We start from the raw sequence: 21,415 nt of genomic DNA on the forward strand, positions 1-21,415 counted from the left end.
CTCATTCAAAAAATCTGTGAAAAAGATGTTCTAATGGCATCCCATAGTCCAAAATGATAAAAATGCATCATATGAGAATCATAAAAGTGCTACTTCCAGTAGACCTCTGCATAGAATCAAGAACTGTTTTTGATTTAATTTCATACAATTAATATCAATATTAATAAATTAATTTATAAAAGAAGTTTTTAATACCAAACACAGATCGGACGCGTAGGTAACTACTATAACTATAACTTCTATAACAATAACACAAACTAAACAGACCAAAGTTTGAAGTAGACACAAGCTTGTTATGAACGCACTTTTCTTTGAAGTTGTATTTCCTCGATAAATCAGCTGATCCAACTAAAAAAGATCTACAAAAAAGTATAAAACATACAAAAATACATAACACATTTCATCTGAATGCTTTGCTTAAAAACAACATCTGGTTCTTGGGTTACTAAATGGGGTTTCACTGGACTTGCATGGAACCATAAAGAAATAAATAGTAATAGATAGAAAAAAGTGGTTAAAAGAATATTAAGGATTCTTAAATGGTCCTTTTTTAATCATGACGGAGCATGACAGCTTCAAATAACTTGTATTATATAAAATATTTTAGGTAAGTAAAGTTTTCATTTAAAGGATGAATTACTACTGTAAAAAGGTTCTGTCATGTATGATGCAAAAGCGTATACCAAACATCACTTATTCAAAACACCACAACAAAAGTTTTAGTCTCATTTTTTTATTTTAATGAGCATATAAAGAATGAATGTGCATCTTGAATTTTAAACATGTAAATGTTCAAATAAACCATCCAAAAAAAGAAATAAATAAAAGTTGGCTATCCTTCACCTGTCAAACAGGGGAAGCAAATAGTCTGGACAGTGAGTGTCCAATTCATGTGTGCTTTTCTCCTCAACAGTAAGAAACTGGATCAAGATTCATGTTGAAGATAAATAGGCCATTTGAAGATAAATACATCCTATTGTCTATAGGGCAACAAGTACAATCTGTTATTGTGTTAACGTAAGAAAAGGTATGCGATTATTGCAAAAAAAAAGTAAAATAGTAAACGATAAAAATGCTCTCGACAAAAGTTAAATACCATTTTATATTTGGTACTATCACAGCAAATCATACTGTACGATCAAAGGGTGCCACATAATAGCCGCTGTCTGTATAGTAAAACTGCATTGGCTTGTGTAACCGATATGACGAGTCTGACGAAGATCGCAAGCCACTTTCTGGAAAGCAGTACAAGAGCACGCAGAATCTGGAAGAGGTCAATATGTTTTTGAGCAAAATAGTACAAGGCCAATTAAACACATTGAATTGTGTCCATGTTATCATCAAAAAATGTGTTTTTGCAAACTTGCTATAAAACGTACCTCCTATAGAAATAAACTACTAAACATGTTACTGTGAGGTCACTTGTAAACCAACTGAATCATGGTAGTTGTTGTTAACTGTATGTCTAAATATAAGAAATAATGCATCACTGGGCATTGACGTGACATACAACATTTCGTCAAATTGTACAGTTTGGTTTACAAGAAAACTGTTTAATTACATTACAATCTTTTTTAATGTAGAAAAACAAGGCATTTTCAAAAAATCTGAAGGCACGGTGAATGTGTGAATATTTATAAGTTACAGCATTGTATGCGAGACCTTTGCATTAATCATTTATTGAAGTTCAAGTAGCAGCCACAGAGGTGCAGACACTATGTGCTGACATGGGAGGAATTCACCTTTTAAAACCGACTTTATCCAGAATGCATTATTATAATATCCAGCAAAATGCAGACGCATTGAATGTGCACCGTATTGTTTTATTAGTTATGATCAACTGGAGTAGAATTTCTATATTGTGCATTTATTTAATGTTGCATATTTGGTAAAACTACAAAGGCACCAGCTGGGTCAAAAAAGGGTCAAATAAAAAAACAGGATTTGAATAAGGTATTTGAGGAAACAATCCCAGGATACATTGCAATAAATATGCTGAGGTGTGAGGGACAGTGAAGAAACAAACTAAAATCCTACTTTAGGTTTTTAGATGCACATTTTTTGTTATTCCCAACAAAGTTTTCAATACTTCGAGTAAATGCATGTTTCCGACACAGCAGGATGCATCGACATCTAAAGGTGAGTCTGTTGAAGTTTAGTGATGGACGACTTATTTAGCCCATGGAAACTACAACAAACTCCACTATGATCTCACTCTCTTTTAATATAACGACAAACCTCCACAATTTAAAAGCACAAACTTGCTTTTTGAGGGGAATTTTTGTTCTCTTTATAGAGATGTTTTTCTGGTTTTCTCATAAAGTGTTGCTGTGAAGTGGTGTTGTTGTAAAAAAACAACTGATTTACACTTGGTGCTAACGTGGCGGCAGGAGCCAAAAACAGGAGGTATACATGCATACCGCGATCATTGTATTGTACCAACATCAAAAAGAGTAAAATCAAGTCAAACCAGTTTACAACACTGCTGATTTTCCCTATTCTTCTTAGAAGCATTATATATGTAAAAGTCAGCGAATTTTCACCTTGGTCGTCTAATGCATTTTAATTATTGCAGATCTACTGTCGACATTAATAAATGGAGGGTCAAACTGTATTTACAGTATTGTGATGTTTCTTTTACGTCTTGCTCAAGTCAAGTTGTATTATGTTGGAGCAAAACAAGCATATTAAATGACATTTGTGAAAACCTGGGCCAAGCACAGGCCTTCGAAAGCAAGAGGAAGTAGGAGAAGATGGCCGATCAGTTTGCGATGGCACAGGCTTGCATGTGCCTGGCGATGCCGTATACGTAGGTGATGTCGGGCCTTTTCTCAGGGTCAGGGTTGATGCACATATCTACCAGTTTTCTCAGCTTGGAAAGAGAAAGATAAAAAAGGTAAGATTTCAAGTTTATGAATTCATTAACAGTATTGTATTTTCTGCACAATTTATAAAAATAAAGATCACAACATGGCTAAGGGCTGTTGGTAGGGATTGCATTGAATAGGATGTACACGGTGCATCACGGTTCACAAGTCTCGGAAGTCCAAGTCAAGTCTTAAGTCTCTGAGGTGGAGTCCAAGTCACATCTCAAGTCTCTGTTCTATTTTTAGCAATAGTTCTCTCAGATTTTTACTGGGTGTTTGTGCCACATTTACCGGTGCAAATCTATGTGAAATAATGATGTAATGAATTGCAGGAAATGCCACTCCGTGCCAAGGTTAAGTGCTTACTGAAAATTTTCTAACATCAAATGTTCTGGCATCATGGTAGGAACAAAACATGTAAACATAAACACTTCAAATTTTGAGAACATTATCATGATACATGATTGTATGTATTTTTTGTTCTTTATTTGCTTCATCTGTACTCAGCAACACCAAGTTCAAATCGGGCCTTCCATTTGACAAAAAAACATGCAAACCGTGCATACATTTCTTTGTGCTGCGCTACAACAGCTAGGTTAAAAAAGACAAACAAGTTGACTGACGAAGTAAAATTGCTGTGCGGAGAGCTTCTTCCAACAGCCGGGGGAAAGGCTAGAAGCAATGTAACATCCAGCAAGATGCCCTCTGGCCCTGCGAATGTTTGTTAATTCTCAGAAACAAACATTCGACAAAGAGGAAGAAAAACATTGACACAAAAACGTGGTCCCTGTAAGTCGCAGTGCAGAAGCAAGATTGAGAGAGGTAAAGAAACAAACTCAAACTCAGCCCAGACAACCAGCAGCATCATTAAAAGTGGGGGGGAGAAAAGCGGAAGGAAAAATGCCCCGTGTCGGATCTCCATGGCAACCGCCTCTCTCTCCGGGCCCTGGCTGCTGTTGCATGGCGCGGCGTCTCCTAATCAGCCCAGCATGTGAAATGCAAATGTAGACAGTCTGAGAATTAGTGGAGAAGAAATGGGGGGTGCTGGTGGTGCTGGGGTGCGTGGGGCCGGGTTAAAAATGATGCAGATGTGTGAAATATTAATGCTTTTGCGCAAGAGAAATGCGTCGCTGTTTTTTTAGGGGGGCTGCCTGTCAGGTGAGATGCAAGGAGATGGTAAATGACAGACCAAAGATGAACGGCTGACACTTTTTTGCCTTTCGCCTTCAGGTGCATTGTTTACACGCAGACAGGGAGGGAGGGAGGTCTTCCCGCGGCAGTGAGAAGCTCAAGGAACTGGTGAACGGATGATGAGTTGTGCAGGGCTTGTAAATAATAGTAATGGCAGCTTTGGTTGGACGTGCCGGATCTATCAGAGGATTTCAAAGGGTCCTCCGATAGATGGCTTCGGAGTGACGGGACCATACAGGGAAGGATGGCCATCACTTGCTGGTTAATGGTGGTCTGCCTCATATACATTATAGATATAGACATGCTGCCTGTGTTGAGGAGTAACTAACAGCTTCTGTAGATGCTACAATTACACATTTTTAGTGTATGTAAAGTCAGTTGTGATGATCACAAAAAAATATATTTACATATTTAAAAGCATTGCCTCTTTCAACAGCTTCAACACAGTAAACTACTTTGATCAGTATGTTGTAGTGTAGCTAACAGGTCAACTACAAGATATAAAAAATGCAATATGCAATAATAATTTGATTTATAATATTTTGCTTTTTCAATAAATTAAATAGCCCTAGTGGCTATTTTTTTAAAACAGTAGTTTAACCGTAATTTAACTGTAACCTTGTAGCATCCCCAGAACTTCCCGACCAAAATGCCCCAGAAAAAGGTTTGCTGGTTAACATAGCTAAGAAGTCTGGTAAGGACATAATATTTAGCCAACGGGGACTGGTGGGTGTGTTTGTGTCATAAGTATTAATATGTATAGCATGCATTGATTTGTCGTGTCGCATCATTATGTGGGTCCGCCATCAACACAAACATGCTGAAGGTTAAATCGGTCTTAGAAAATAGTTCCCTCAAAAACATGTTTAAGCTTTAGCATAACCAGCACTACTAACAGAGACTTTTGCTTTTAAAAAATATTACATACATCACATCCCGTCTCTGTTAGTAGTGCTGGTTATGCTAAAGCTTAGAAAATAATTCGCTCAAAGAGTACATTCTGTTCTCATTCGTCTTCTCTTTTTCTCTTCTTATGTCATTCCTATCAACATTGTTATGCATTTGAATGAATGAAACAAATGAATGCCAAAAACATATTTAGATCTAGTTTACTGAATGGCCATACAGCTTTGGACATGCAATTTAATTCTGTTTATGGGCAACTTGCAAATAAAATCAACAGTAGGTTTATTTTTGTCTTAGTAAAGAGAAAAAAATCATATGGATTTGGAATGACATAAGGACAAATGGCAGAATATAGTGAACTTTTGAGTGAACTACTCCACAAAAGTACTTGTTATAGAGAAACTTTGTACGTGGCTTTGAGAAATGGGAAAAATGAAACATTGAGTGTGTCGGAAAGTGAGAAAGCTTCTGGATATCTTCTGAACTTGAAACGTACCTCTTCGGAGTAATGATCGGATGGTAGAGGAGGGTAGTCGCACTGCTCGATCTTTTTACACAGCGAGTACAGGTTCATTTTGTCCCCGTAGAACGGACTCTGCAATGCAGCCATCTACGTGTGAAGAAAAGAAATGTGAAAGGCACATTTAGAAAGTTTTTGGGGCCCTGGAAATGGATCTTATTATCTGAAAAAATGGGTTTCAAGTTCATGTGAGGTGATCTGACAATAATATATGAAAATATATTTTACTGTTTGACATCAACCAGTAAAGATAAATATGTAAAGTAACCTGCAATGTTATGTTTGAAACTGCTTTACATGGAAATTGGCATTTTAAAAGCCTGATGCTGAATTACATTCCCAAATCTAGCCTGCATTACAAGTAAAAAAACCTGCCTGCAACAGCAAGAAGGAGACAAATGATGGTCCTGCTTCAAGAACAAAAATGACTTGATCCAACAAACATATAAGCAACAACAACCATGCTTTAAAAGAGACAATGTGCATCAGCATTTCAGACAATGTTTTAGCCATATATAAAACAGAAAGAGATATACAACATATAGCCAAAGTCACATGAATCATGACGGATGCCTAAAAACAACTGGACGCAGAGCATCATGGGTGCCTGGAGCAGTATCCAGCACATTCCCATTCAATCGGAAAGGTGATGCTTTGATGATGTCATGAGATTTTGATACAGAAAAAACAGCCTGAAGGAAATCCAGTGTGGGTGAAAAGCCCTTTCCGGACTCCAACTGCTCACATAAGGCCAAACAATATCACACGAAACCACTACACCACAGACACGCTGTACGAGAACTCTATTAAATTGACACAGAGGGAAGGAGAGAAGCGGCGGAGGAGTGAAACGGGGGGATGGCGGTCGAGCGAGGCAAAACGCCGGTCTGGGCTGTCAGCGTAGTAGCGAAGGAGTGGAACGCGGTGTGGCAGAACTCGTGAAGCACGGCTGAAAATCGGGGGGGGGGTTCATGTAGGAGTAGAATAGTTAAAGAGAATTTACTTTATTTAAACACAAAAGAAGGTACCGAACAGCAGCGGTCGCCATTCACTTCTATTGTATGGACACAAAACCAATGCAAGTCAACGGGTACCAACTAGGGCTGTCAACGTATACGCATGCACCAGTAACAACTTCTGTTTCATGCTTGAATGAACAAAGACACACAAGATTATGCCAGAAAGCACATTTTGTCAGGTATTTTCGGAAGAACAGTCTTCAACGAGTTAAATCGAGTCTTAAATGAATGCAAAGAGTAGTGAAAATAGGAAGCGTAGTAGATCTGCTAAGAGCGGCAGCTCTTAAAGGGGCCGCGTTCTTAAACTCGCTGCTGTGACTCCTGTCAGTAATGATAATCAAAGAACAAAAGAAAAAGCATCAAAGCTTTAATGAGGGTTCTTCTGTATTTTATGCATTTAACTGTAAAGTGTTTGAGAACTGGATTTATTTTCTGTTTATTACCTACCTGTTAGACATTTATAATGGGTTTGATAAGTAGATCAAAAATAATATATTTAATAAAGAAGACTGTCTAGTAATGAGATTGTCTGCTTTCATTCATAAAATGATGCGATTAAAGAAATGTGTTGTTTCTACATTCATTTGGAGAGGAAATTTGAAATCATTAGAATGTAAAAGTATGTGTAAAAACATAAAAGCTGTCTGTAATTCGTTAGTTTTTTTTAATCAATTGACAGCACTACAATAAACATGTTAATCAAAATAGTGTATGTTTAATTTGACTATATGTGTGCGATTATCGCGATGTACAAATTTGAATCTATTGACAGCCCTAATACCAACATTTTTGCAAATATCTTCTTTTGTGTTCTGAGTGAGTAAATGATGATTTTTGGGTGAACTGTCCCTTTAATACTTAGGGTGGGGGTTTTAATTAGAGATTTTAATGACGAAACAAACACTACTAATGATTTAGTTGTTGTTCATTTTAACTATGTTTTCTGTATTCATATTAAACTTCTTTAAAAAACAATATTGACCTTCTTGACCTGTACTTATTCCTCAATGAGTTATGGCAATGGGACACGTGTGTGTGTGACAGTAATGGGCTCTGTGAAGGAGTATTTTTTCGGCCAGACTGTTTTTATGTGTGTGTATTTCACGCAGACACACAAGAGAAAATTTCTTGAAAACACAAAGCTTCACAACGAGGGGTAGTTGTTTGTTTTTTCATGCCCAGACACAAAATGATACGCCTATAGTGTCGTTTCATGGAAACATCTGTCTCTTCAGCGTGCCGCCGCTCTTGCGGAGACTTCCCGGGATAATTGCGACGCGCGGTACCGTAGAACGCCACTTAGAGAAATGCAAATCCAACGGTGGCTTTGATTGTTTACGTGTTGTGTACCTGTGGAAGGAAGAGGGAGGGGCTGTCTGGTTCATGTGTGTGTGGGGGTCCGCAGAGGGGGGTCAGGGGAGTAGCAGCTGTAGCCAGCAAAGGGTTAAACAAGGACCACCATATTTTCATGCATCTTCTGCTTCTGACATATGAAAAATGTCAACTGTCCTGTTTTTATTTTGGAGTTTTTGCACTATTCATCTGGTTCATTAGTGCCTGGGCGCTCTTGGCCCTGACAGCTGCTCGCCCTGTGCTCCCGGCCCCTGAATTTTTCAGGCTAATTTGATTCGGGGCGCCCAGGCGATGGGCAAGATGATTGACTTGCTCCCTGACCCCCGGAGCCCAGCAGCTCTCCTCATTGGTATTCCGGAGGAGTCCACCCAGCACCACGCTGGCCTGCTGTTTGTCTGTGGGGCTCCGGTTACCGGTGCAATGGTGGCAAAAGACACATGCATTTACACACTCGTGTGCGCACACAAAAGACGTGCACACATTCACACCCAAACAATGGAGCTGAGAACATACCTAATCAGAATCTTAACCGCAAAGACATGTGTGCAGACAGAGACACCCATACTGGTAGAGATCGCTTACGTATGCAGACACAGAAAACGTCGTAAACACGTATGGTCGCCAAGACAGGTAGACTATTTGCTGTATGTAATGTTGTTCAAAACCTGTATGACTCTTTCTGCTGTAGAACGATGATAGATATTTTGAGAAATGAATCGGTGGATTTATGGCCATACAATGGAAGTCAATGGGGGTCAATGCTGTTTGGTTACCAACATTCTTTAAGATATCCTCTTTTGTGTTCTCCAGACGATACAGGTTTGAAAAGGGTGAGTAAATGATAAAAGAATACACACTAGTGTATGTTTCGGGCCTTGTGGTTTAATAAAAAAATTATCGTAATAATTATTGAGCTTTCTTCGTCATCAAACTCTTTGCATGGCAATTAAATTCATGCCAAAAGTCGTCCATAACTCCATTCTCACGAGCCGTCTGAAAAAGTGTCGTGTTCGAGCTCAGAAAACCATCATTATTTTATCTCACTCATCTTTCTCGCATCCATTCTTTAATGATATATTAATCAAATGGAGGCGCAGGCAAAAGGAGGGAACACAATTAAATATGAATTCATATTCTACGACTTGAAAAGTCCCAGAACGAACGTCTAACGCACACACATACAGAGACTGTGATGATTAAGCTAAATTTTCCTCTTCAACAAAAAAATGTAGAAAAACGCCTCGCTTCTTGGTAGCGATAATACCTCGCATTCCACAAAGAAAAGTTTCAGACACGTGTAATGTTTGTAAATTTGCTGAATGAGTGTGCAGACGCTTCACGGTTTTATGCATCATTAGCAAAACACGGGCAAGGTAGCTCATCAGAATGTTAAGAGTCCATTGGAGACGCCGGCGTTCTCGTATGCGGCTCTCCCGAAGCGTCTTTAAAGAACATGAGTATTCAGCAGCTGTACATGTCTGGGCCAAATTAATTCACTAAGATATCAAATTAAAATCTGAGAACCGAGCTGAGAAAACACAGAGGTATACGAGGTAATCTATATTTGAAGAGGATTCAGGGGGAGTTTAATTAGCTCAAACGTCTGGTAGGTTTTTCGTTCAGGTGTGGGATGATAAAAAAAATCTTTAATAATCTAATAAATAAACAACTTCCCTACACTGTAGACTAAGCATTCTTTTTTAATGACGGAATATCATTTGCGGAACGTATCAAAATTGCAACGTCCCCTTACATGTCGTGCATGCTGATCTGTTTACTTTCAACGCTCTTGTTAATCCATCACATAGCCGATGATTATACTCATCTGTTGATGAGTCCGTTATACTCAAAACACATGGTCGTAAACAGAGATTGTGACTTTGCGGTTTTCGTTGTAAAACCTCGAGCGGGAAGCCAGGCCTCGTGTTTTTGTGATGAAGGCAGGTGCAACCGTCTCTGCCTCTTATTTAAGCCAACATAAATCCGAAACACTTTTGAGAACGGCTATTAAGGAGCGTTTAGGAGGACTTCAAAAAGCCAGGCCAGACCGTGATCTCAGAGATCCACCAATATGAAGTCTGTCTTTTGTCTATAATAGACACTGGACATGTTGCGGGGAGGAAACGGCGAGGACACGAGGGCCATCAGGGTTGCCCGAGAAGACCCCCTTTTTTTAAGCGTCATAAAACTCCATAGCCAAACTAAGTGCATGAGGGTTTCAAGAATGGGTTAGGAGATCATTAGGCTCATACAGGTTAGTTGGGTACAATTTTTTGTTATTCAGCTTATAGCCAGTTAATGATATTCAGAACTATAGAAACTTGATAGTAAGCTTGATGTCATGTTATTTTGCGTTCAAACTCACTATACAATATTTGCCTCACAAAATAAAAATGTGCTAATACAGCTACCAAAATTAGGATTTAAAGACATTAAAAACTTTATTTTATAATACAAAATGTTATTTGGAAATGCTTTGTAGCCTTCCCTGTATAAAAAAGACAGAAGCCAACAGAAGTTAAAGTTTACCAAAGTCTACTGCATTTTCCACAATCCAATACTCCGAATCATCTGTGAAATACCAAACACAAAGTTTCCAATAAAAGTTTCTGAATTTTATTTACTGGCTACAACTCTGCCGAATATCTCAAATCTTCACACGCAAGCAAAACTCTCTATCTATCTATCTATCTATCTATCTATCTATCTATCTATCTATCTATCTATCTATCTATCTATCTATCTATCTATCTATCTATCTATCTATCTATCTATCTATCTATCTATCTATCTATCTATCTATCTATCTATCTATCTATCTATCTAGCAATCTGTCAATAATGCAGATGAACCGTGGAGTATGGTGCGGTACTATTGACAGATTAACTTTGGATAGCGTGTGTCCCGTCTGCCACCAGGGCCAACTGGGATCCAATCCCGACTCCGGCCTTGTCCCACACCCTTTCTCTTCATCTGAAGGCGGACGGCCCCATCAGCTCATCGAATAAGCTCCAACTGCATCAAACAGAATGGCGGATGCAGATGGAGAAATAGAATGCAAAGGTATTGATGATTTTCAATCGAGGCCTTGTGAACTCCACAACGGATCGACTAAAAGATTCATGCTCTCTGAATAAAGGAATTACATGGGCACCTATAGACCTTTCACACAAAATAGATCAATGGAGATCAATGCGAGATGGCACAAGTCTGCAGTGGAGAAGCGCAGCTTCCTTTTGATTGGCTAACAATGTTTACACACACACAGAGTGAAATAAATAATGAAACGTGGACACGTAGAATTTTATACACATACTGTACACACACACAAATCTATAACTCGAATAACTATAATTCTGATTTGACTGCGTAACATAATTTGTATATTGAAAGGTCCAGTGTGGAATTTGGGGGATGATCTAGCTTTACGTCCTTTATTCACAAAGGAAAAAAAAATATATATATAAAAAATACACATTTCCAGACATTCCATTCCAAAGTCCAAATGATGAAATCATCAAATAAATTATTAATATATGTTTGTCTCTTATATGTCTATTTTTATTTTATAATAGACACAAAGTCGATACAAAAAACGAAATAAAAAAACATGATTAAGTATCCCATGTTAATAAAGAGCGACTTCTGAGCAACAAATTCCTCCTCCGGGCTGCAACATCACACCAACCGCCGGCGGGTTTGCCGATTATCAGATGTGTCACTCAAACAGATGTCTATTCATCACCTCCCAGCCACCCCTCCACAGGTCACGTGACCCACTGGCAGCGAGACGAGATGAAAGTCTTCATGTACCGCCGGGCGACAGCAGAGATCTGTTCGCGGCCGAACCAGGCCTGGCTTCAACAGAAGCTTAAGAGATCACAACTGCTCCCCGTTTGCCTTCTCCCTGCACTTGGCTGACCCGTGGCCACTGCTAAGCAGGGCAGCCTGATCACACTGATGGGCCTGGTGCATTATGGGAGACTAATTAGTGCCAAGAAACACTGTCTCCAAGCAGCGGTGAACTCAGATGGTTGTTTTTCAGCCCCAGGCACTGTGGGAGGTGTAGCTACTGGTAAGCTTTCCCCCCCTAAAAAAAAAACCACTCAGGGGGATTCATGGGACAGAACGAGTGCTGGACTAACAATGTGTCTATTTCCGCACAGTGTGAGTGTGAATCTGTGCCTGCATGCGGGTGTGTTTATACACCAGTTTTTGGTAGCAAGCACGTCCCGTGGGATCGAGCATTGTGTCATTTACAGATTGCGGCTACCGATTCCAGGTGGCCCTAGAAAGGAGGGCCAAAAAGGTACCCTCCCAAAAAATACCCACTTTTGATTTCCTAAGAATAAGAATTGTTACGTAAGAACCTACAACTTCTAAAGATTAAAAAGTGTATGACAGATATAAAAACACTGTTGACCTCTTTGCACATTCGTCCTCATTCAGACTGGGGTTTAAAGACAAACACTCCGCCCAGAGCTGTGTCGTCGGGAAGTGTATGCTATTAAAGGCTAATAAAAGCACTCAGTATCATTTTGGATCGAGTGCGGCGCATGTTATCTAAAACACATGTAAATGTCATCCGAATTTCCCCTTCGGCTTCGGAACACACTCCAGGTTTCCTATGCGGGGAACATTTAACTCGGAGTACAAAACCATATTGTAATGTTCACGACGGAGTCGTGGTGTCTGATTGCATCTAACAAAAGAAAAGTAACAGTGCTGGTGGAGGGGATGACGGGATGGATTCCTATACTTTACCTCATAGAGCAGGCAGCCTAGCGACCAGATGTCAGATTTGAAGTTATATCCGTTTTCGTGTATTCGCTCGGGAGACATGTAATATGGGGTGCCCACTGGAACACAAAAAGAGAGAGAGTCAGAGCGTGAGAGACGGTTAGGCTGTGTCTGGTTTTCAATGCGAGGAGTTCATCCATGGATGCTTCATTGACAAAGGTTTCAGACTGAAGAGTTTTCGATGACAAAAGAGAGGTTACGAACAACACAGAGACACATGAACTCAATGATGCGTGCCAGTAGTGAGGGTCAAAATACATATTAACAATTTATATGTTGACAGTAAAGTGGGCAATGGTACATCAAACCAATGACAGCCGACCAACGACAGAAAATTTAAAGTGTTTTAACAAATAATACAACAATTCTTATTCTACTTAACAATTCACATTTTCTGATGTATCTCTCCAAAACAGCTAACTGATGCAAATTAGAGCTGTCACAATATACTAGGTATTTACATATCGGTCCATCCCTACAATCTAACGATACGGCCAATAACGTTGAAAAAAGTAAATAGCTATTGCGATCATATTGTTAATGTATCAAAAGCGTGTTAATAAACACAGATAAAATAACAACAACATATTTTGCCCAGTTTTTCACTAAATATACAAGAGGTTTCATTTTAATGATTTGTGGACAGTTCAGCAAATCCAAGTTTTACACTGTTTATGGCTTAGTTTAGATATTGAAAATGGAAACAAGCCGTTCAAGTCCAGAGCTAAAGGAAAAGCAAAATACAGATTTACTAGAACAACAGCATTGAAATGAAACAGCGTTCACTCAGGACGGAAAACCGATAATTTGGGAACAGTTTTGACATTCACATTGTAAGTACAACTTTTCCAGATGGAGCTTAACGCTGTGAATGTTCATGAACGCATGTAGGATGGTTGAGAAAGTCTTAGGGCTGGTTTCAGACTGTAAGAATGAATACAGGAGAATCAAAATCTCAGTTTACATAAGAGCAGATTCAAGAATCTCTCATTCACTTCTCATTACTCTAGAAGCTGAATGATTTACAGCAGGAGCCATTCAAGGCAGCCAAATAAAGCCAGTCTCTTCCGTCTTCTGTTGTACATGGGATTGTCTCCGAAAATTGACAAAACCATAGAAGCCACCGTGCCAAGACAAATCTCTGTAAACCACTGCTAACCATCTTTACCGGAGAAATACGGTCCAATCAGATGATTTTACTCAGAAAACCATGTATTGCCTTACTGTTTAATATTATCAAAACATACAGATCTAAAGGACAAGGGCAGTTTTGTGTCCATACAATGAAAGTCAATGGGAGTCAGTGTTGTTTGGTTACCAACATTCTTCAGAAAAAAAATTTGTGTTTAGAAGAAGAAAGAAAGTCATGCAGGTTTGGATTAACATGAGGGTGAACAATTAAATGCTATCCAACGTATACACAGTTTATTTCACATGTAAACAAATCTACATGCATGTACAAGGTTGTTTTCAAGCAAAAGGAAAATAGCATGTTTATGTCCCATGATGTTACACACGTTTGAAGGCTTTGAGACACAATCGAGACTGAACAGAGCGTGGGGTCACTTAGTCTGTGGCCCTGCAGAGAAGTGTGGGTAATTGGCAGTGACTAATAGCCATCAGGCAGAAGAGCCAGACCCAAGAGGCCAGTCAAACTCCCTAAAGCCATGACGAGCTTCTTACTGCTCACTGACTGTAGCCAACCAGCCAACTGTCGTCAGAGATTGATGATGGAAAGAAGGCTAAAAAAGAACAGTAAAAAACATTCTGACAAATGCTTGCAGTTTACAAAAGTTTAGCCTTGGCACAAACGGCTCAGATCTGACAAAGCGTAAAGAAGTCTCAGGTGGCGAGAACAAGAGCCAATGCGAAACATCTCGACACCAAACGTGTCAGAATGGCTGGGCAGGTAGAGCAGCTGAGGTTGAAGCTTTTACTGAGAAAAACACAAGCATACCTCCTACTGTCTCGCCCCATGATGCAACATGCATGTCAAGCCCATCAACGATACCGTGATTTCTTTCATCGAAGAAAATTCATACAGATTTGATTAAAGCAAATTTTATTGATTTTAATGACCATAAATTTAGGACTAAGTTCTGTAAATCTAAGCGTGACTCTAAAACAAAGAAAATAGTAATGAACTCCTTCATCGACTGTACAAGTAGTGACATCTTTTAAGTGGTCATCACACTCGTGTCGTTGTCGCGCGCTCAGTTCAAGAGCTTCAACATCTTTCATTAGACACTTGAAAGGAATCGTCTCCTCTTATGCTAATGTTTCATAAAGGCTTAGCGCTACAGAGTGACTATTCCGTCGGCACGTCAAATTAAGAGCGCATTACTTATTCATGCAAATAAATTGAAAGTCGTGTTGGGATTCATTCCCATTGTTTTGAGTTGTTATGACATTATGATGCGTTTTTGAGAAATGGGCTGAGCTTTTTCTTAGCAAAATAGAACGATTACGACAGACTCTCAACAGCACGCTAATTACGTGTAAATTCACAAAAAGTTTAATCAGAAAAAAGAGGGCTCCAGGATGTCTTTGTAGGTGAATGGGATTTAAAGAAACCCTGTTCTGTCCAGTTAACTCTCCAAACCTACGAATAACATCGGCTTAATTCGTCAACTCTACCCCTTTAGATAAGACGCTAGCACGTAATTAGCACCATATGCAACGTTAACTGCAAAATACAGGAGTTCTGGGATTAGTTGCTTTTCTTTTTATTTTAATCATCTTTTGTGTTATCGGTTCCCTCACCAAATTCCTTTGTTCCAATTTCCCCTCGCTTTCAGCTTCCGCTCGGCTTAATTTAAAGTCTAGCAAGCCTCTGGCGGCAAACGTAAAGAAAAGCTATCTTCCCTTTCTTTCAATCTTTTGCTTTGTTTGTATCTGTGGGCTGCAGAGCCGCACGGAGATAAAGTTAAAAGGCAAGGGCTCGGCTTCTGAGGAAAAGAATTGACAGCCGTGGAACGGCGCTTCCCGGACCTCCATCCAACGCGTACCGGAGTTCTACCGTGGTGGTTTGTCTCATTACAGACTGAACTGTCAACCCCCAAACCGCACCGAAGCAACCCCGCACCCTCCGCCCTAAACCGCCCCCGTGCAAGACGGTGAAACGAGGAGAGAGAGAGAAAAGGTGGAGTGGTTCTGAGAAGCGAGAGAGATGGCGCGAGCGGGAAGCTTTGGTCTACCCGCCCTGGGGGAGGCACAGATCGAAGGTCTCTTTGCCCATGGGTGAATTTAACCTGCCATGTAGAGACTGGTGAATTTCATACCCTGCTGTGGCTCAACCTTCAGCCTGCATATGGAGAGCCCGAGCCTGTGGGACAGGTGACACTGGCTTGCTAGAAGACTCTCTCTCTCACGCTGTACCTGCCGGACGCCTTTTTGTGCTCGTTTGTACATTCCAACTGTCAATACTAAAACATCCCGAGAGAGGAATTCTGGGTGCACAGAAAAATAAATACGTAGGGACGTGGGTAGGTAGATGGTGGATATCTCGACAAAAGACCATTGCAGCCGTGGTGGTGCGATAAAATCCTGATGCACTAACTGTTATAAATCACTCCGAGCTCCAAAAAAAGCCTTGTTAGGGATCCCTAACGTGGCAGTGTGTAAATGATACCGTGTGGCACCGGCCCCAGGAGCAGGTGCGAATGGATGATGTGGTTGTGCGGACCACCGGCTCCAACGAAGACGGTCCCCTGGTGAAGCAGACACCATTAAGACATGATTAAGGAGAGCCCCGATTAAGCCCTTACGTGGACTGTAGCTCATCCTGAGCTTTTGGATGAATTGCGGTTCTGAATGGAGGGAGGTATCCTGTAGAGGGTGCTGTGAGCTCAGGTTTTTATGATGCAGTCACATGCATTTCCTGACTCATGGTGTTGTTTTGTGTTGAGGTGAATGCTACAGGCTTGCGATGTGGGGCAAAACACACACTGTGCACTGGGAGGTTATTTCTAGATGCTTTAGCAACATCTTTACAGCAGTTTTCTATTTGCAGTGACATTGCACTCATCACCACACTGACATTAAAGATAATTCTGTATTTTTACATAGTGTACAGTCCACACAGATGCATGTCACCTATACATACGCATTCCTGAGATCTCTTACATTATTTCATGTTAAATTTGGCACTGTGTGTTTACTGTAACTTTATAATCTTTATATTCAAAAAATGTATTTTGACCGGAATAATTGCCATTTTAATATTGTAAACACATTTGCTGGAAAAAATCTTGATGCAAGGACAATGCTACGTTTGGTGCTTGCTGACCCACGTCACAAAATCTCACTCCAAACTCTTATGATTTCCATCTTTAGATCTTGTTTCTGTGTCTCTGCGGGTCCTTCATTTAACATTTTCACATGTTTAAGTAAATGTCTGAGCAAAACTGTAAATCTTATCACTTAGAAAAAAATAGCACACCACATCATTGAGCATCATTTATGTCCACAGCGCAAAACTGAGCCAAAGGTAAAATGCTAAACTAAAAGAAAAATTTGATTTTAAGTCCAAAGTCTAAATCTGACGGTGAGAAACCAATACAAATGACTATGAAGAAGAAGACAAGCTGTTAAGAATTTATAAACTGTTGAAGTGAGATTTTAAAACAACAGGTCATTTTGCCAGTAAGCTGTATTAAAACAGCAAGTGGGCTGCATTTCTAGCTAAGTGTCTCGAATGTGATGTGATTCCTCTAATGAAAAAGAGGCGACTTCTTTAAGAAAAATTGCTTTGTCATGGGAGAAACCGAATATGTGAACCCCACAAGATGTTAGTGTAGTGAGTCAATGACTTCAAGATCATTTCCCACCTTGACATTATACACTATGTGATGAGAAAGGTCATGGCAAGGGTCAAGGAAACAGAAAGCTCATGAAATGGTAACAAGAGTTGGCTCACTTGACTCTCAAAAGGCCCCAGGGGCCAATAGGAAGGAGATTTTTAAAACAGCCACATGGTTCTGCTCACGGCCAGACATAATGAAACGCATCCAGGCCATACAGAGCAAATAAAGAATCTTCCTGAAGCATTCGGTCCGCGAAAAAAGAATAAAAAAGACAGACAAACAGACAGGAAAAGGGAAAAAAGTGATTACCTAGAGAATGAGCCGCAGTGGTTTTGGAACTGAAGAAGCGTCCCAAACCCAGGTCGCCCAGTTTTACCACTCCAGTGGCTGTGATGAAGACGTTTGCCGGTTTAATGTCTGTAACAGAATAAAGGTAAGCTTAAGTTATAGATCAGATACATTACTGGGGACGTCTACACATTTATGGCTCCCTGACCAACAAGGACCTCATATAGTACAACAGATGATAATTCTAGTTAAAAATGTCTTTACAAATGTGATCTTTATGTTGGCTTTATGCAATTTAGAAAAACGTTAATTACAATTTGTACATTATTTGACAAAGCTCAAAGGACTACCATTAGCGAGATACAGTATTTACTTTTCAGCCCAACCCGTTTCAAGAGACCGGCCGCATGTTGACAGCAAGGGAACATGATCTTAACTTTGGGTACAAGGCCGGTTGAAACCTTTCTTGCTAATTCTTATTCTCTCCCTTCACAAGCGCACGTCTGGTGTGTTACAATAGTTCGCCAAGTGTTGCATAAAAACATGAGAACTGGGGAAGAGTCTCAGGTCGCTGTGTGGACAGTTGCGTCATCTTGCTTGTTTTCAAATGGCGATAGGATGATGCAATGCATGCTGCAGAGTGTCTGGTCAAGCTTGTGCATAGCACAGACCTTAAGATTCTTGCCTCAAAGTTGATAAGAAGCAGATGTATTTAAAAAAAAAGGAGTTATGCGTGGTTTTAAACAGCGGTGCATGCATGAATGATCATATAACCCCTACGTTAACACCTACTGAGTGTGAAAAATTAGATTCAACTTTATTGTCATTCCACTTGACAAAAAAAGGCAACGAAATACAGTTTGCATAACCAGAAGCACAAAGTAGAAGTGCAATATAGATATATGTACAGCTATAAAAAAATAAATAGACTATATAGCATAAATTGGGAATATACAGAATATATGTGAATATACAGGATGTGCATATATGAATTTATAGTGTACGTAAATATGTAGTGAATGTATGGAGACTATGCATAGTGCTAATGAATATACAGGGTATGTACTGTTTATGACTGTACAAGATGCATGCAAATACACAAGATGTATTAATATGAATATACCGACAGTGAGTTCAGTGATGCATTGCGTTTCTGAGGAATATACAGAGAACAATATGCAGAATGTTCATCATTGTAAGACTATACAGAGTATAAGCGATATTTACAGTGATTTATAGCAGTTTATCTGGGTATGAGGGTTCATCTATGTTGAGGGTGGTGTCTCACTGAGTTAGTGAGTTGGAGAATGTGCGAGTGTGTTTATGTTTGCGTGTTGTATCAGCGTGCACGTGAGCGTGAACATACCTCTGTGCATGACGCGGCGAGAGTGCATGTGCTCCAGTGCGCTGCACAGCTGAACAAAGTACTTCCACACCGTCTTTTCAGGAATCAGTCGTCTTTGTTTCTTGAAATGCTGCGGGCGGTAAACAAATAAATAAATAAATAGACTGTGATCGGGGCGAGACACACACCCTTTCATTTTCGTAGATGCCATCTAGCACGAAAAGTCAACATTTAAAATGAGAACTTTGGCAGCGAAACTGCTCGACCTGTTGTCCAGTATGTTCAGCGTGGACTGTATTTAGCAGTAAATCAAACCTGTCCGATCAGAGCATAACAAAACCAGCAGTGACCACCTTATAGTTCTGCTCTGCTGCTATAATCTGATGCAGGCTCTACATTGAAAAGCATCTTCCATAAACTTTTTATATCCTTTGCGTTTGAAGCCACTGCAATGGAAACCATCTGACGTTTGTGAATGCAGCAGGAACCTCATGGGGAAACAAACATTACGTTTTTTGTAAATGCACACATGCTTTGCATTATTAAGTGTATACATGCAATGAGAAATGATCGTCTCGACAAGAGTGACAGAATGTAGCTAAATAACACCAACAAGACCATGTAAATACAGAAAAAGCTTTTAAAATTGCGTGATCATTTTAGGTTTTTCATGATTATTAAAACTAAGGATGAGTCAAAAACTGGAACTAGTTTATTAGTTTAACTCCGTGGTTCTCAAACTTTTTTGGTCATTCCCCACTTTAGACAAGGGGGAATTTTCAAGCCCCACCTGCCCCCATCGCCCCAACACAATGCTAATGAAATGCACAACAAGCTTAACATGTTCCAATTTATTGAACTAAAAAGTAGTATCAGAGTAACAAGTTGTATCTAAAATACAAACTATATACATCAAATAACAGAAAGTTCTAAAATAAAGAAAATAAAAGTGCAGCTGTGCACTACTAATTTCAAAAATAGAAAAGATATAAAAGTGCCATTTTGAAATTGTAACAAAACATTCAAATATGGCTGCGAAAGTTTGTTCCGTTACAATTAATATGCCGATGTCATGTTATTTTGGTACTTCGGTTCCAGGTTATATTTTTCTCAGGGTCTCATATCTAATGTTTTTAATATAGACTCCATGTAGACTAGTAATGATTACCCCTTAATGTTTCCATGGCAACGCGTCATATTTGTCACGTGACACACCGCAGCCACACCTTATGACAGATCGCCTTAATTTCTTTTTTTATTTCAAAATATTCACAAACTTGCTTACCACGTCATCAACTATCTGATATTCCGATTCTCAAAAATGTGTAAGTGAGTGTGTTTGGTCATTTATAAATAATCTTGATCTATACGTGAGACAGGTGCCACCATGTTTCTTTGCAACGCAGTTCAGAGAGTTTTGTCTGTCATCAGTTTCGCCTACCTCCCTACAATTTCATTTGTAACCATGAATGCAAAATTCCGGAAGATTTGATCTCACGTTTCCATATAAGGCATAAAAAGGAACATTTCCTCCCGTTTGGCGCGCCCCACCTGTCACGTCTCTATTCCCCACCAGTGGGGCGCGCCCCACATTTTGAGAAACGCTGCTTTAACTGCTTTAAACTAGTTTAGAAATTTAAATTAGAAAGTTTAACCCACGTTCAATTATTTTTCTGACTCATGAGTAGTTGAAAAAGAAATGTGTCCTATGATGTGACAGCATCAATATTTGATTGAATGAAGATAAATCTCAATTATCCTATATTATAATTATTATTATTCTAATTATGAAATATTATATAAAATAATACATTATTAACAGATTGATGTCTCCATTTTTCTGGGTCATACTATAGGACACACGTACGGTAAATTAGTCAATTTCCAAAGCAAACAGATTTGAATGTTATTTATGACCAATCACCATTGCATTTTTGAGCTACATTACAACAAAGCAAAAATGTTTATTCATAATATTTTCCAGAACTTATATCCCAAAAATCTTAAATCAAGATATATTAGTCTAAGAAGCATAATTACCTACAATATTAAGTCTCATTTTCTGAAAAAAATTATCGAATCAATGCTTATAACAATAAAAATGGCTGCAAGTTAGGTAATAACTTCAACGTAACTTTTTACTACCCCATTGGCAACTTCATTTTGATACTTTTTTTGGAAGCTAAGTTATGCTTTAACTTAAAGCAACGTCTGCTTTAATGTTCCTGTTGCAAATACTTGTTTATAACACATGTTGTACGTGACGCTTGAATATAGCAAATCTTTTCCTCAAAATTTTGCAAAGTTTGAGAGCTTTGTTG

General features: G+C 39.3%; 1 protein-coding gene across 3 annotated transcripts in view; it reads right to left on the bottom strand.

Annotated features, from left to right (window-relative positions):
• Positions 1-721: 721 nt before the first annotated feature.
• The window catches only part of nek7 (NIMA-related kinase 7), a 46,553-nt gene continuing 25,859 nt past the window's right edge, over positions 722-21,415 (bottom strand). For 2 of the 3 annotated variants that reach the window (XM_079471497.1, XM_079471498.1), the window contains 5 exons: positions 19,116-19,224; positions 17,771-17,878; positions 12,621-12,715; positions 5,461-5,574; positions 741-2,872 (listed from right to left, as the gene is read on the bottom strand). In XM_079471497.1, coding sequence (XP_079327623.1) covers positions 2,762-2,872; positions 5,461-5,574; positions 12,621-12,715; positions 17,771-17,878; positions 19,116-19,224 — 537 coding nt within the window. In that variant the 3' untranslated portion in view covers positions 741-2,761. Of the gene's footprint in view, positions 2,873-5,460; positions 5,575-12,620; positions 12,716-17,770; positions 17,879-19,115; positions 19,225-21,415 lie in introns of all 3 variants that reach the window. The other variant, XM_079471496.1, reaches the window with a different exon arrangement.

Source organism: Barbatula barbatula (assembly GCF_947034865.1).
Source record: "Barbatula barbatula genome assembly, chromosome: 13".
Taxonomy (NCBI): domain Eukaryota; kingdom Metazoa; phylum Chordata; class Actinopteri; order Cypriniformes; family Nemacheilidae; genus Barbatula; species Barbatula barbatula.